Here is a 17,165-nt window from a genome sequence, read left to right on the forward strand (position 1 = left end):
GTATTCGTATGTCCCTTCCCTCTAGAAGCTCCCTCCCACCTCTCACCCCATCCCACCTCTCTAGGAATTCTAATTTACTGTATATAATAATAGGAGTAAATCTACATATTTAGAAAGCATTTCAAGGGACCTGGTTTAACTACAAGCCATAATGTCACAAAAGCAAATTTCAGATTAGCTATCTTCCAATTTTTCAAAAAATTGTTTCTCAGGAAACATTTACAGCTGCTTTCTTTCAGCAAGCACCGTGTTCTCACAGTTCAATGTTTTGCTTAATGAATTTCAAATCTCCTTGTGCTGGCATCTATCCATCCCTTTTACATGAATTCCACCATCACAGGAAGAGAGAATGAAAACACTTCTCTTGTGGCCCATGGGGGAGGGAAAATATTAAACTTTAAATCAAGTTCAGAGTTTTAATTACTACCCAGGATTAAACACTTTTTGTAAATAAGTTTCTATGTTTCCAATTTATAAACACCCTAGAACTTTTCATTACCTAGGCAAGCAACAGTAAAAATTCAAGCAACAATTCAGGTTTCATTCAAAGTCAAAGAAAGTACTCCACCAACTAGTTCTAAAGGGAGGATGAAGGGCGGGGGGGAGGGGGGGAAGCTGATTTTTAAATTTTATTTTACTGAAGTAAAGTTGATTTACAGTGTTGAGTTAATTTCCGCTGAACAGCAAATGATTCAATATGTATGTATATATATACATATGAATGTGTGTGTGTGCGCTCAGTGGCTCAGTCATGTCCAACCAGGACCCCATGGGCTGTAGCCTGCCAGGCTCCTCTGTCCATGGAGGAGAATGCTGGAGTAGGTTGCCTTTTCCTACACCAGGGAATCTTCCCAACCCAAGGATCAAACTCGTGTCTCTTGTGTTTCCTGCATTACAGGTATATTCTTTACCTCTGCACCACTTGGGAAGCCCATAGATAGATAGATAGATAGATAGACAGACATATGCATCTATCCATCCATCTATCCATATATATATATATATTTATACACTGCTGCTGCTGCTAAGTTGCTTCAGTCATGTCCGACTCTGTGCGACCCCACAGACGGCAGCCCATGAGGCTCCCTGGGATTCTCCAGGCAAGAACACTGGAGTGAGTTGCCATTTCCTTCTCCAATGCATGAAAGTGAAAAGTGAAAGTGAAGTCGCTCAGTCGTGTCCGACTCTTAGTGACCCCATGGACGGCAGCCTACCAGACTCCACCGTCCATGGGATTCTCCAGGCAAGAATATATTTATGTATATATACATATACATACATACATACACTACATTGTTTGAAACCTGAGGAGTAACAGGAATGTGGGCACCCAAAAGCCCAAAAAGCAAAAATTTCTCTCTCTCACACACACACACAAACACATATATATATGTATGTATGTATGAATGCCAAAGAATGCTCAAACTACCACACGACTGCACTCATCTCACACGCTAGCAAAGTAATGCTCAAAATTCTCCAAGCCACTCTTCAACAGTACGTGAACTGTGAACTTCCAGATGTTCAAGCTGAATTTAGAAAAGGCAGAGGAACCAGAAATCAAATTGCCAATATCCATTGGATCATCAAAAAAGCAAGAGAGTTCCAGAAAAATATCTACTTCTGCTTTATTGACTATACCAAAGCCTTTGACTATGTGGATCACAACAAACTGGAAAATTCTTAAAGAGGCGGGAATACCAGATCACCTGACTTGCCTCCTGAGAAACCTGTATGCAGGTCAGGAAGCAACAGTTAGAACTGGACATGGAACAACAGACTGGTTCCAAATCAGGAAAGGAGTATGTCAAGGCTGTATATTGTCACCTTGCTTATTTAACTTATATGCATAGTACATCATGAGAAACTCTGGGCTGGATGAAGCACAAGCTGGAATCAAGATTGCCAGGAGAAATATCAATAACCTCAGATATGCAGATGACACCACCCTTATGGCAGAAAGTGAAGAACTAAAGAACCTCGTGATGAAAGTGAAAGAGGAGAGTGAAAAAATTGGCTTAAAACTCAACGTTCAGAAAACTAAGATCATGAAATCCAGTCCATCGCTTCATGGCAAATAGATGGGGAAGCAATGGAAACAGTGACAGACTTTATTTTTGGGTGCTAAAATCACTGCAGATGGTGACTGCAGCCATGAAATTAAAAGACGTTTACTCCTTGAAAGGAAAGTTATGACCAACCTAGACAGCATATTAAAAAGCAGAGACATTACTTTGCCAACAAAGATCATCTAGTCAGGGCTATGGTTTTTCCAGTGGTCATGTATGGATGTGAGAGTTGGACTATAAAAAAAGCTGAGTGCTGAAGAATTGATGCTTTTGAACTATAGTGTTGGAGAAGACTCTTGTGAGTCCTCTGGACTGCAAGGAGATCCAACCAGTCCATCCTAAAGGAAATCAGTCCTAAATATTCACTGGAAGGACTGATGTTGAAGGTGAAACTCCAATACTTTGGCCACCTCATGCAAAGAACTGACTTGACATTAAGGAGGGAAGACCAAGAAATGGAACTTTTTCTAACACTATATGTAGTACTAATGATTTTGGGTAGGCCTGGGGATAGCATTCTCTTGACTTCCAAAATTAGTAGCTGGAGAACAGGTCAGAGAAGGGACAGCCCCCTTCGATTAAAACCTTTGTGATTTCTTGTCCCTTTACCTATATAACTAGTACATTGGACAAGCAACATTTAAACAATATGAATAAAAACCAGCTTTCAGATATACATATGTATACATAAATATATACATCAGTTCAGTTCAGTTCAGTTACTCAGGCATATCCGACTCTTTGTGACCCAATGGACTGCAGCACACCAGGCCTCCCTGTCCATCACCAACTCCCAGAGTTTACTCAAACTCATGTCCATTGAGTCAGTGAAGCCATCCAACCACCTCATCCTCTGTTGTCCCTTTCTCCTCCTGCCTTCAATCCTTCCAGCATCAGGGTCTTTTCCAATGAGTCAGTCCTTTGCACTAGGTGGCCAAAGTATTAGAGATTGCTACAATCTCACTTGAGAGTTGGCTTCTTGAACAGAAACCATTATTTGTTCATCCGAGCCTGGCCGAAGTACTGATAAAGTGAAGCAATACCTTCTACATTAATATATAAATTCAGTTCACCCCCTTCCTCTACTCCTGCCTGACTCCAGTGTATCCTTCATCCCCTGAACAGCATTTAGAGAGATCTCTTAAGATCTGTGTTATGTCACTCCCTGCTTAAAATCCTCAAGTTTTTCTGTATTAAATTTAGACTAAAACTGAACTTCTTACAAGGACTTAGAAGACCTTATCCAAAGTGTCTCTACCATAATCTGTGTCCTCACTTCTCCTATTCTACTGCCTGGAATGGTAGTCCCAGAGGAATGAAGGATTTGCCTGATACAGGTAAGGGTGGAAAGAACTGGATGAACTTAATTTGGAGCCAAAGCAAATGGGATTAACTATTGGAGAATCAGGAAAAAGAAGGGTCACAGAAGTCTCACTAAGATTTTGGCTTTAGGGATAGAGAAGCTGTGATGTTATTATTGAAATAAAGAACAGGTTTTTGGTGAGAAATCAAACTTCTGCTTTACATGTTCTAGACTAAGGTTAAATCTAAGTTAGACATCCTAATGGAGAAGATCAAATAGAGTAGTGATGGAAGTCCAAAGTCAAGCCAAGGCTGGAACATGAATTTCAGAGCCAGTAACAATACATATCTTTAAGTTTTTGAGGATAAATAACAGTCTCCTTGAGAGAGTGTTTGTAGGTAAGAGAAAGACGTTCAGGACTGAGCTCAAACACCGTAACCAGCAGACATTCAGAAAAACAAACTGGGAAGAAGTGACCTGGGAAGAAGGGGGGAATTCAGGGGATGGTGGAGTCCTGGAAAGCAACAGACGTATTCCATAGAAGCAGAAGCTGTCACCTACATAGAGTACGGCTGAGGGGTCAAGAAAAGAATGGAGGTCTGGGATTTCCCTGCTGGTCCAGTGGTTAAGACTCTGCACTTCCAATGCAGGGGAGGCAGGTTTGATCCCTGGTAGGGAAACTAAGATCCCACATGCTGAATAGCACAGTCAAAAAATAAAATAAAAGAGAATGGACACCTGAATACTGCACTTGAAAACATGGAAGTCTTCAATAATCCTGCCAAGACAGAGCTCAGTAAAGTAGCAGGGAACAAGATCTTGTAGGAATGAGCTGATAAGAGGTTTAGAAGTCAGGAAGTGAAATGTTTCTTTCAGATATTTTGCCATTAAAGGACAGGAGGAAATAAGATAAAACTGGTTAAGGACATGGAGATGAGGGTTGGCTTTTTCAAAGTTGGGAGATACAACTACCCACCAGCTTCCTGCAAGACAGTGTCTTGTAAATGACATTTGCTCACCTTCTCAGTTATTTCCTCAGGAAAAATTCCAAAAAGTGGAAGTTCTTGGTCAAAATTGAGGTTTGGACATCTTTAAGGCATTTAATTCATTCATCATTTTTTTTTTTTTTTTTTGGAATGATTTCACCAATTTACACTCACCAACAGTGAAAAGATGAATTATCCTGTGTCACTCTAAGGAATAAACTGTAACTTTGGTTCCCATGCTAGGTATCACTTCGTCACAGAAACAGAGTCAGGATCAGAAATTAACCTTTGATGTTGTCTAGTTCCATATCCCAAGCAATGTTTGTATCCTGTTTTGGATTCTACTAGTTTTAAATAAAAAATATCTCTTTTAAAATGCTAATTTGAAAATATGATTGATGCTTTAAAGGTAGTAGAAATTGAGGAGTTAAAGAAAAGTTGGGAGCTACAAAAACACTTTCATAACTCAGTAACTTTGTAAATTGATTGATCCAGAAAAGAAGGAGGGAAATGATGGTTTAGGAGAGAAAGAGGGAGAAAAAGGGAGAGAGGAAAGAAGAGAAAAGGAGAGGGGAAGAGGCAATTGTAAGGGTGGAGATCTCGAAAAGACAAGACATGATGGGATTCAGAGCTCAAGAAGAGGATTACTTGAAGTAATTACTTGAAGTAGATTACTTCATGGAAACAGTAACCAAGATGGAAGTAACTTGAAAATTATGATGAGAGCTGAGAGAATTCCTGGTGTCTTTATTTTCTCAGTGAAAAGCATATAAAGCCCTTCAGTGTGAGGTAATCAAGCTGGTTACACCTTGATACAAATAAGTAGATAGATGCATAGTAATGACTGTCAAAACCAAAGGAGTTTTGCAACATTAACAGCCATTATTACAAGAATTAGGTAAATCAGATTTTTGGAAAGTGAAATAAGTCTCTTGATTTGAGAAAAAAAAAATGACAGTATGATATAATTTATTTAAAAATACTTCATCATAATGTGTTCTACTATCTGTGTTGGTCTCAACATCACTTCAGGGAAGGCAGTTGTCTGCTTTAATCAGGAGTCTGCATCTCCTGGGTGGTCAATATCATTTATCCTGAAAGTCCAGACTCAAGGACAGTTCCTACAAGGGGTTCTGCTATCCATCTTTTAATGAACACTAGAGTATAGCATAATGCATGTCAGAAATGGGCTTTCATTGGTAAAATTAGCAACCTGTTAATCAGCATAATGGGTATAAGCAATCGACTCTTATCACTTAACAATATTCAATTTATTTAGATTAGTTTAAATAGTTAAAAATCATATCCCACTCATACTCCCCAGTTTTTATGTATCTCTTAAGATCAAAAGACTTCATGTTTAAACCTGATACCCTAGGATTAATCTCTAAAACATCTGTCCAGCCACTGGTAGGAGGATTTATTATAATCTGATAATCTGTAATATTATCAGATTTGGGAAAGTGCCAATAAATTTTTCAAGCATGGTAGATGTGGCAACATCTAACAGGATAGGGACCTGAGACTTCATGAAACTTACACAATTTTATAGACTAGTGTAGGTCTCCGTACCAACATATATTTTTGTAATTATCAGTATGCACAGCAAAATTTGGAATGTGACTTATCTTCATTGTAATGTGGTTAAGGAGGTTGTGAAAGGGTAAATAACCCTCATTCAATTCAAATGCCAGTAACATTTGTAAAAATGTAAAAAGTAAACATCCTTTTTTTTTTTTTTACCAAGAGTTGTGTATAATCTAATTAGCTTATGTCTGTTCACAGCAGATGGTTCACTAGACTCTTTCCTTAAGATCTGTCACACTAGAGATTTTGTCCGGAAAATCCAGTCTGGTTCCATTTCAAACTCTGTCACTTGTTTTCTGTATCTGACCTTTGAAATTCCCCAATGACTGGAAGTAACTATATGTTCACCTTCCAGTTTATACAAAAGGGACATTATAAACAGTGCTGCGATGAACATTGGGGTGCATGTGTCTCTTTCAGATCTGGTTTCCTTGGTGTGTATGCCCAGCAGTGGGATTGCTGGGTCATATGGTAGTTCTATTTCCAATTTTCTAAGGAATCTCCACACTGTTCTCCATAGCGGCTGTACTAGTTTGCATTCCTACCAATAGTGTAAGAGGGTTCCCTTTTCTCCACACCCTCTATTGTTTGTACACTTTTTGATAGCAGCCATTCTGACCGGGCATGAGATGGTACCTCATTGTGGTTTTGATTTGCATTTCTCTGATAATGAGTGATGTTGAGCATCTTTTCCTGTGTTTGTTAACCATCTGTATGTCTTCTTTGGAGAACTGTCTGTTTAGTTCTTTGGCCCATTTTTTGATTAGGTCATTTATTTTTCTGAAATTGAGCTTCAGGAGTTGCTTGTATATATTTGAGATTAATTCTTGTCAGTTGCTTCATTTGCTATTGTTTTTTCACTTTGTTTATAGTTTCCTTCATTGTGCAAAAACTTTTAAGCTTAATTAGGTCCCATTTGTTTATTTTTGCTTTTATTTCCATGACTCTGGGAGGTGGGTCATAGAGGATCCTGCTGCAATTTATGTCAGAGAGTGTTTTGCCTATGTTCTCCTCTAAGTGTTTTATAGTTTCTGGTCTTATGTCTAGATCTTTAACCCATTTTGAGTTTATTTTTGTGTATGGTGTTAGAAAGTGTTCTAGTTTCATTCTTTTACAAGTGGTTGAGGACATGGAAGCAACCTAGATGCCCATCAGCCTCAGCAGACGAATGGATAAGGAAGCTGTGGTACATATACACAATGGAATATTACTCAGCCGTTAAAAAGAATACATTTGAATCAGCTCTAATGAGGTGGGTGAAACTGGAGCCTATTATACAGAGTGAAGTAAGCCAGAAAGAAAAACACCAATACAATATACTAAAGCAATATACAATATGCACAACATATACAATATACACAATAAAGCACAACACAATATACAATATATATGGAATTTAGAAAAATGATAACAATAACCCTATATGCGAGACAGCAAAAGAGACACAGATGTATAGTAGTTTTTTAGACTCTGTGGGAGAAGGCAAGGGTGGGATGATCTGAGAGAATAGCATTGAAACATATATATTATCATATATGAAACAGATCACCAGCCCAGGTTCGATACATGAGACAGGGTGCTCAGGGCTGGAGCGCTGGGATGACTGTGAGGGGTGGGACGGGTAGTGAGGTGGGAGGGGGGTTCAGGATAGGGAACACATGTACATCCATGGCTGATTCATATCAATGTATGGCAAAAACCACTGCAATATTGTAAAGTAATTAGCCTCCAACTAAAATAAATAAATTTTTTAAAAGGGGGGACATTATTTACTTAATTGACAATTTTTTTTAAACCTTAAGATTGTACAATTTTAAGCCCCAGGTTGAAAAATAATTACAGTATAAGAAACTAGACCATATCTTGCAGTTAAATAATTGAAAAGCATTTAATAAATCAGTGATGTTGTTTCTAGCATCTCAGAGGAAAGTCACTTCATTCTTGCAAAAAATTACTACAAATAGTATGCCATTGTCTATTTATTTTATATAATTTTGTACCATTTTTCAATATTGTGTACTGCTATTTTCTTTCAACAAGCTACTGTCATAAGAAAGAAAAAACAAAACAATTACCTTCATGAGTATAGTTATGATGTGAACCTTTTGCTACTAAATAAAAAGATGAATTGCCTCCCTCCATCATGAATAGAATAAAAGCTATACGAGGAACATAGTCTACCTAAAACATAACCCTAAATTAAAGTCTTAGCTTTCAAGCAAAAACGGACATAGAAGTAGAAGCAGTTTCTTTTCTAAATGGGCTACAGGACTCAAATAAGAAAAGCTCAAGTATGCTTTAGCACATCAAAAGCAATGCAGCTAATACATAATATACATAATACTCACCCTCAACATTCATGAAGCCGATCCTGCTCATACCTGACACCTTTCAGTGAGTTCTCAGGATAAAATCTAAAATTCTTGATATAGCCTGTAAGTCCCAGCGAAATCTGGCCTCTACTCCTCTCAAACCCCTTCTTATGTCACCTTCAAGCCTCTGCTGGCCATGACTTTCCAGAAATGGAGGCCTCCACCCAGCACCTAGACCACACCAAGCTCCTGGCTCCCAGATCCCATTCCATCAGCTCCTCAGAGACCACAAACCTCACTCCCCGAGCTAATACTGTACACTGCTTTCCATGTTGACATTATATTCTGATAGGCTTTCCCTCAGCACCGTAAATGTTTCCTTCTGAGAATTTAACACAATTTGCAATTGTACAGTGAATTTGTTAAATATCTTACACCACGCACCATGACCCCCCACCCCCGCCCCACAAAACTTGACTGTCACTCCCATGAGGATAAGATTTGTCTCTTTTCTTCCCCATGGTTGCCCCAGCAAAAGTGCAATGTCTGGCATGGTGAAGATGGTCAATGAATATTTTTCAATGAATGACAAGATCTCCCGTTTCTGATAGACTATCTAATTGCTGTTTGCTGGGAAAGGCAAAGGTCTTGCAGGAATGACTATGCTGTGGAAATTTTAACGTAGCATGTGTGTGTTTTACAAACAAAATGACACTATTGAAAATGAAAGCAAAATTCAGCATCTGGATTTTGCTGTAAGGATACAAATCCTAATTTGTCCTGCAATGTCTTCTAATTGTAATTTCCACTCACCACCACCTACTTATAATTATGTGACAGAGCTTTGAGGAAACCTGAATTTTCCCTCATATAAAGTGCAGGAGTAGAGTTTTGTTCTGTATTTTTTGCAAACTTTAGATATATTGATTGCTCAGAACCTACAATCATTCTGCTATAATTAAACCAATAGAGTAAATAATACCGTTCTCCTTATGAATTATTGAGTTGACCAAAATATTCATTCAGGTTGCTCTATACAATGTAACAGAAAAACCCAAATTAACTTTTTGCCCAACCCAATATTTGTATTTATTCACTCAGTCTTAGACTGTTAAAACTACTCTGTATGGAACACTGTTTTGTTTTTCCCAGTTTAAAATTCCTGATTGGCAAAATAAACAAAAACACACAGGGAGAATCTCTTTGGTATTACTTAGGCAGGGAGGGTGGCCACCTTTATTATGCTCCTGCATTGGTTTAAACAGCACTGCTGTAACACAGGTTCTAAGGCCACTCATGGGAAAATAAGTAAAATGTTACATACATCTGCAGAGGATCAGTCTTGTGACTTTGATGTGATTCTCTGAGGTTACACTCAAAAAATCATGAGAGGTTGTTTTTTGTCAAGACATTTTACAAAGAAAGAATCTTAAGTTATTTTTATGAGCTGAGTGACTATTCAAAACAGAATGGAAATCAGCCTTTGTGGCTGTCACACCAGGACTTTGCTGAAGGTGCTAGGCTGAGGCAGGTATCAGCATCTGAATCAAAGCACGTTAACAATCCAAAGAAATTTAACCTGGTGATCAAAGTATTCATTTTTTCATTTCAACTTAAGAAAGGAAGGGAGGAAAGAAAGGAGAGAGAGAGAGAGAGGTAGGGAGGGAAAGAAGGAAAGAGGGAAGAGAAGGAGAGATGGAAGTAGGAAGGAACGAAAGAGAAAGACAGCTGGACAGATCTTGTAATGAACTAGGACAATGCTTGAACACATTCCCAAACCCTACCTTCTGGGGACCAAGGCTTTGTGTGAGGAGGCCATCCCTTTTCTTCATGGCAAAATGACTTGTAATCAGGACAGCAGTCAGAATTTTCCCTTTCACAGAATTTATCACAGTAACACAGTGCATCCGCTTCATAGAACCGAGTCACACAGCCATCATCTCTGTCTTCACAGCAACCAAAACTTCTACAGTACTGCCCTTCGAAAGTGGCTCTTTTGAATCGAGTACCTTCCAAAATGGTGTGATTCCTAGTGAACTCAGCTCCTGGGTCCACATCTTGTTGTGAAAAATACTGTCTCTCCATCCAAATTTCTGTGGTGAGATAAGCAAGGATTAAGATCTTACATCCGGCCCACATTCTCCAGAGGTCAGCAGGGCTCCCACTGGTTGTTATGTTCAATCACCTTGTCCTTGGGGCTTCTCCTTGGAGCCTAAGTTCTAATCATCAAGACAACTCAGCCTGAATCCTGAAACTGATCCTTCACTTGAACTGAGTGTATTTCTTGTAGTTAAACATTAATCAAGAATTTCAGTGCTTGCCAAAGATAACGTGCATGTTACCAATAGACCATTGTCATTCCTCCAACATTAAAATTTTATATTTCATATTACAGGAAAAACATCCATTGCCATAAAAATAAATACATAAAATCTTAGGTGTAGATGATACATTGAACATTGCTTACCTTCAAAATAACCTAGATTCTTAAATCAAAAACCTCTCTGGAATACACATGGCCCAAATTTTGGCTGCAGTGACTACTGGCAAGGTGTAGGAAATTCAAAAGTCAAAAGCACAATTATTCATCTCACTTATTCGCACTGCCACTAAAATCCAGACTCTCCTGAGATTGCCTGCTCGGCTCTGTCATATCAATAACAAATGCCCAGTCACACACAGGCTTGATATCGCATCCGTACAGCACTCACCTACCAGAAGCATTTTTATTTCAAAACTTAGTGGAGTCTAATTTAGCTAGAAATTCCCTGAAGGTGACCTTAGTTTTCTCTACCTGAATTTCTGCTTGACATCAATGCAGGGGTCTGCAATATCTGAAAGGCAGTTTATAGTCAAGAAAAGTCAGTGCTCTGAGCTAAGGAGCTGTTGGGGAGTGGGGAGGGAAGAGATCTGAAGGAAACTCAAAGGTCAAGATATCTTTCATGTTTCTGTAAAGCTGTGGGTTTTGTCATACTGTATTTACTCATTAACTATAATATCTTCCTTTGGATTGGAGATAAATAACCAGCAGACAATGATTCAGCAAGAGTGTCTGGGTTGCCTAGTGGAAAGGACTTGTCCTGAAGATCAGAAAACCTGGACCCTTGTCCCTGAGCTACTATTTAATTGGCTTTATGATCTTAGGTTCATGATTTGCTTCTCTGGTCCTCAGTTATTGTCCTATAAAATGAGTGTCTTTCTCTCTAAAGTTAATCCATAACTCTGACATATCAAACATATTCCCCAACTTTGCTCTGTAAATTATTTAAGTCATAATTTTACCTTTATTGTTTCCTTTTCTTTGGCACCCTTCTCTCAGACTGTAAGCTAGTTCAAGTCTTTATCTTTTGTTGTTTTAATTTAATATCATCTTGGTGTCGACATCCATAATCCCACCTGTGCAGTCCTAATTCTGCTGCCTCTGATTCCTTGCCACCCACTGAGTCACTAAAGTACCACAAAGTGCCATTTTCAGCTCCATTCAATCATCTCTAACCTCGATTCTCATTGACCTGAGTCCACCTCATTACACCTGAGTCGTCTACAGCATGTAGCCCTGTACAATGAACTGGTCAAGAACAGGAGCCAAAGAGACTTAAGGAGTTCAAATTATAGTTTCACCAATGATTAGCTACACATCTTTGAGAAAGTGGCTTAGCTTCTCTATGGTTCAATTTCATCAGCTGCAGCTGCAACATTTAGATAACAAAATTTATTCCCATATCAGATGGCTATGAAATTTAAATGAGATAATATATTAAAGTCCTTAGCACATCATTCATGCTAGTTTAGTCACTCAGTCATGTTTGACTCTTTGTGACCCCATGGACTGCAGCACTCCAGGCCTCCCTGTCCACCACCAACTCCTGAAGCCTGTTCAAAGTTATGTCCATGAGTTGGTGATGCCATCCAACCATCTCATCCTCTGTTGTCCCCTTCTCCTCCTTCCTTCAATCTTTCCCAGTATCAGGGTCTTTTTCAATGAGTCAGTTCTTCATAACAGGTTGCCAAATTATTGGAGATTCAGCATCAGTTCTTCCAATGAAATTCAGGACTGATTTCCTTTAGAATTGACTGGTTTGATCTTGCTGTCCAAGGGACTCTCAAGAGTCTTCTCCAACACCACATTTCAAAAGCATCAATTCTTTGGTGCTCAGCTTTCTTTATGGTTAACTCTTACCTCCATCAATGACTACTGGAAAAACCATAGCTTTGATGGCCCTTTCTCAGCAAAACCATGTCTCTGCTTTTTAATATGCTGTACACTGCTTTCCATGTTGACATTATATTCTGATAGGCTTTCCCTCAGCACCCTAAATGTTTCCTTCTGAGAATTTAACACAATTTGCAATTGTACAGTGAATTTGTTAAATATCTTACACCACGCACCATGACCCCCCACCCCCGCCCCACAAAACTTGACTGTCACTCCCATGAGGATAAGATTTGTCTCTTTTCTTCGCCATATCTTTTCTTCCGAGAAGCAAGCATCTTTTAATTTCTTGCTTTCAATCACCCTCTGCAGTGATTTTGGAGCCCAATAAAATCAAGTCTGTCACTCTTCCCACTCTTTCACCATCTATTTGCCATGAAGTGATGGGACCAGATGCCATGATCTTAGTTTTCTGAATGTTGAGGTTTAAGCCAACTTTTTCACTCTCCTCTTTCACTTTCATCAAGAGGCTCTTCAGTTCCTCTTCAGTTTTTTGCCATAAGGGTGGTGCCATCTGCATATCTGAGGTTATTGATATTTCTTCCGGCAATCTTGATATCAGCTTGTGCTTTATCCAGCCCAGAGTTTCTCATGATGTATTCTGCAAATAAATTAAATAAGCAGGGTGACGATATGGCCTTGGTGTACTCCTTTCCTGATTTGGAACCAGTCTGTTGTTCCATGTACAATTCTAACTGTTGCTTCTTGACCTGCATACAGATTTCTCAGGAGACAGGTCAGGTGGTCTCGTATTCCCATCTCCTGAAGAATTTCCCACAGTTTGTTGTGATCCACATGGTCAAAGGCTTTAGCGTAGTCAATAAAGTGGAAGTAGATGCTTTTTGGGAACTCTCTTGCTTTTTCAATAATCCAATGGATGCTGGCAATTTGGCCTCTGGTTCCTCTGCCTTTTCCAAATCCAGCTTGAACATCTGGAAACCTAGCTTGGAGAATTTTGAGCATTACTTTGCTAGCATGTGAGATAAATGCAATTGTGTGGTAGTTTGAGCATTCTTTGGCATCACCTTTCTTTGGGATTGGAATGAAAAGTGACCTTTTAAAGTCCTGTGGCCACTGCTGAGTTTTCCAAATTTGCTGGTATATTGAGTGCAGCACTTTCACAGCATTACCTTTTAGGACTTGAAATAGCTCAGCTGGAGTTTCATCACCTCCACTACCTTTGCTCACAGTGATGCTTCCTAAGGCCCACTTGACTTCACATTCCAGGATGGCTGGCTCTAGGTGAGTGATCATACCATCCTGGTTATCTGGGTCATGAAGATATTGTTTGTGTAATTCTTCTGTGTATTCTTGTCACCTCTTCTTAATATCTTCTGCTTCTGTTAGGTCTATACCATTTCTATCCTTTATTGAGCCCACCTTTGCATGAAATGTTCCCTTGGTATCTCTAATTATCTTGAAGAGATCTCTAGTCATTCCCACTCTATTGTTTTCCTCTATTTCTTCTCATGATAACTGAGGAAGACTTTCTTATCTCCCCTTGCTATTCTTTGGAACTCTGCATTCAGATGGCTTGGTCTTTCCTTTTCTCCTTTGTTTTTAGCCTCTCTTCTTTTCTTAGCTATTTATAAGGCCTCCTCAGACAACCATTTGGATTTTTTGCGTTCCTTTTTCTTGGAAATGGTCTCTATCACTGTCTCCTGTACAATGTCACAAACCTCCATCCATATTTCTTCAGGCATTCTGTCTATCAGATCTAATCCCTTGAATCTATTTGTCACTCCCAATGTATAACCATAAGGGGTTTGATTTAGGTCATAACTCAATGGTCAGTGGTTTTCCCTATTTTCTTCAATTTAAGTCTGAATTTGGCAATAAGTAGTTCATAATCTGAGAAACAGTCAGCTCCCAGTCTTGTTCTTGCTGACTGTATAGAGCTTCTCCATCTTTGGCTGCAAAGAATATAGTCAACCTTATTTCGGTACTGAACCTCTGGTAATGTCCATGTGTAGATTCGTCTCTTGTGCTGTTGGAAGAGGGTGTTTGCTATGACCAGTGAGTTCTCTTGGCAAAACTCTGTCAGCCTTTGCTCTGCTTCATTTTGTACTCCAAGGCCAAACTTGTCTGTTATGCCAAGTACCTCTTGACTTCCTACTTTTGCATTCCAATCTCCTAAATATCTTTTCACGTGTTAGTTCTAGAAAGTCTTGTACATTTTCATACAACTGATCAACTTCAGCTTCTTTGGCATTAGTAGTTGGGGCATAGACTTCGATTTCTGTGATATTGGATGGTTTGCTTGGAAACAAACAGAGATCCTGCTGTCATTTTTTAGATTGCATCCAAGTGCTGCATTTCGGAGTCTTGTTGACTTTAATGGCTACTCCATTTCTTCTAAGGGATTCCTGCCACAGTAGTAGATATAATGGTCATCTGAGTTAAATTCACCCATTCCAGTCCATTTTAGTTCACTGATTCCTAAGTCGATGTTCACTCTTGCCATCTTCTGTTTGACCACTTCCAATTTGCCTTGATTCATGGACCTAACATCCAGGTTGCTATGCAAGATTGGTCTTTATAGCTTATTCAAACTCTTTACAACTTATTAGCATTCATGCTAAATAAGTGTTTATTATCATTCAAAAGTATATTCTCCACTTAAGAACTCTCTCGTCCTTTAAATCCTACAGTTTCATTGATCAGGGGACAACAGAGAATTTGATGGTTGGATGGCATCACTGACTTGATGGACATGAGTTTGAGTAAGCTTAGGGTATTGGTGATGGATGGGGAAGCCTGGCATGCTACAGTCCGTGGGTCACAAAGAGTCAGACATGCCTGAGTGACTGAACTGAACTGAATTTCATTCTCCTCTGCTTCTCATCCCATTTTTCATTAGGCCCCCAATTCATCTTCTTCCTCTTGGACTCACTTCCTCCTCTTTTCTGTGGTCTCTTAAAATACGCTTTTATAATATCTTCAATTTTTTTCCTCCCTCGTCCTCTAAAATAATCTTTCCTCAATAGTCTCAACATTAAGCCAACCTAAAAGCCATAGAGTACAAAGATCTTATACAATGTGGGCCTCCAGCTTTGGTATCTCTCTGGCCTCAATTTCACCAGTTTACTCCTTGCTCATATCAGTCCAGCCATCACACTAACTTTTCTCTTGTTCATCATGCTGTGTACTCTCCTATCTTAGGACCCTGATGCTTGCTGTTTATTCTACTTGGACCATGTTTCCCTAAATCCCCAAGACTTCATTTCTCACCTCTTTTAAGTCTTTCTTCAAATGACATCTTCTCTGAGAGTCCTGGTCCAGATTTTCTATCTAAAATGACACCCCATCTCCAACCCCAGCTCACCTTAATACACTATAATTGTATTCATTAATTATTTGCTTTCTATATTTCCCCTCCAGAAAGTTCTGTAAAATCTTAGAATTTTGTCTAATTTGTCTGTTGCCTGTTTTATCTTCAGCCCTTAGCTCCTAACACATATTGGGCACTCCATGAACATTGATTTCATAAATGTATGAGTCCTACCATTTCCATTCTCTATGCTTCTACAGTGTCTCTTAGGTACTATTGGAGATGATACATCACAGTCCTGGTGCCACCACAAATTTTTGGATTCTTGTCTCAGTTAAGCTCTTAGATGCTGCTCATATGTCTTTAACTTGTTTCCTTCATAGCTATTGATTTCTTAACTTCTCAGAGATCATCACTTTCCAGGGAAGATGTAGTCTCAGAGGTTACCAAGGAGACAAAGACAGTAAATGTCAGTCCTATGCCTTCAAACACATAAACCCATGCCCACCTGCAGCCATCCTTCACATCTTCTTTCCAGATTCAGAAGATGAGGTGTCATCCTGTTCCCAAACAATCCTCCCACCTATGATGCTTAAATCTGCCACCATTTCTCTTTGTCCTTCACTATCTTTTAGTTCCCATCCATATTCAACCCCTTTCTCATTCAGGGACTTCAGTCCATGAGTAGGATTGCAGCAGACACTCCTGGCACTCTACATATATTATCTGCACAGCTTACCATTTTAGGACAAGCTGGCTGAAACAGCAACAGTATGATTTACCGACCAGAACCCACCCCTTCCCCGCCCCTTCCCCACTCCAATCCCAGAGAGCTGAGAATAAACACCTTCTCTGTAGCCCAGGAGCAGTCTTTAAATAAAGCATGGAAGAGTTTATGTGTCAGTACCTCTCCTTGTTCTTTGATGGGTTATCTCTGATACACACAAACACATTACTTTTACCCTGAGGTAAGAATGGGGACCCTGCAGTTCGGAGGGATTGGTGGTGCCCTAACTTGTTTCCAGAACATTGTTAAATATTGCAGTTCAAGTGTATCTACTAATTATACTATCTCATTTCAATCAATTTATGGTCTAGAAATTGACAAAAGCTTTCAAATATTCATGCAAAGAAACTTCACATTGAAAGTGACATATGTGACACAAATTCTACAACTAATAAATTCCTTTAGACTAGTAGTTTTCAAAAAGGGATGACTTAACGTTCCAACAGAAATTGAGCCATGTCCAGAGACTTTCTTTTTTAGGTCAGAGACTATTTTGGCTGTCTGGACCACAAGGATCTAGTGAATGGTGGCTAGGGATGCTGTAGAGCTTCCTAGAATGCACACGATAGAGCTCACAACAAAGAATTATCTGGCCAAAATTGTCAGTAATGATGCTGTTTATGAACCTTAATTGACA

General features: G+C 39.2%; 1 protein-coding gene across 5 annotated transcripts in view; it reads right to left on the bottom strand.

Moving 5' to 3' along the window:
* The window catches only part of TINAG (tubulointerstitial nephritis antigen), a 140,110-nt gene extending 129,598 nt beyond the window's left edge, over positions 1-10,512 (bottom strand). For 4 of the 5 annotated variants that reach the window (XM_065913219.1, XM_065913221.1, XM_065913220.1 and 1 more), the window contains exon 1: positions 10,042-10,512. In XM_065913219.1, the coding sequence (XP_065769291.1) occupies positions 10,042-10,396 (355 nt within the window). In that variant the 5' untranslated portion in view covers positions 10,397-10,512. The remainder of the gene's footprint in view (positions 1-10,041) is intronic. The other variant, XM_065913223.1, reaches the window with a different exon arrangement.
* Positions 10,513-17,165: the final 6,653 nt, after the last annotated feature.

Source organism: Muntiacus reevesi, chromosome 20 (assembly GCF_963930625.1).
Source record: "Muntiacus reevesi chromosome 20, mMunRee1.1, whole genome shotgun sequence".
NCBI lineage: Eukaryota > Metazoa > Chordata > Mammalia > Artiodactyla > Cervidae > Muntiacus > Muntiacus reevesi.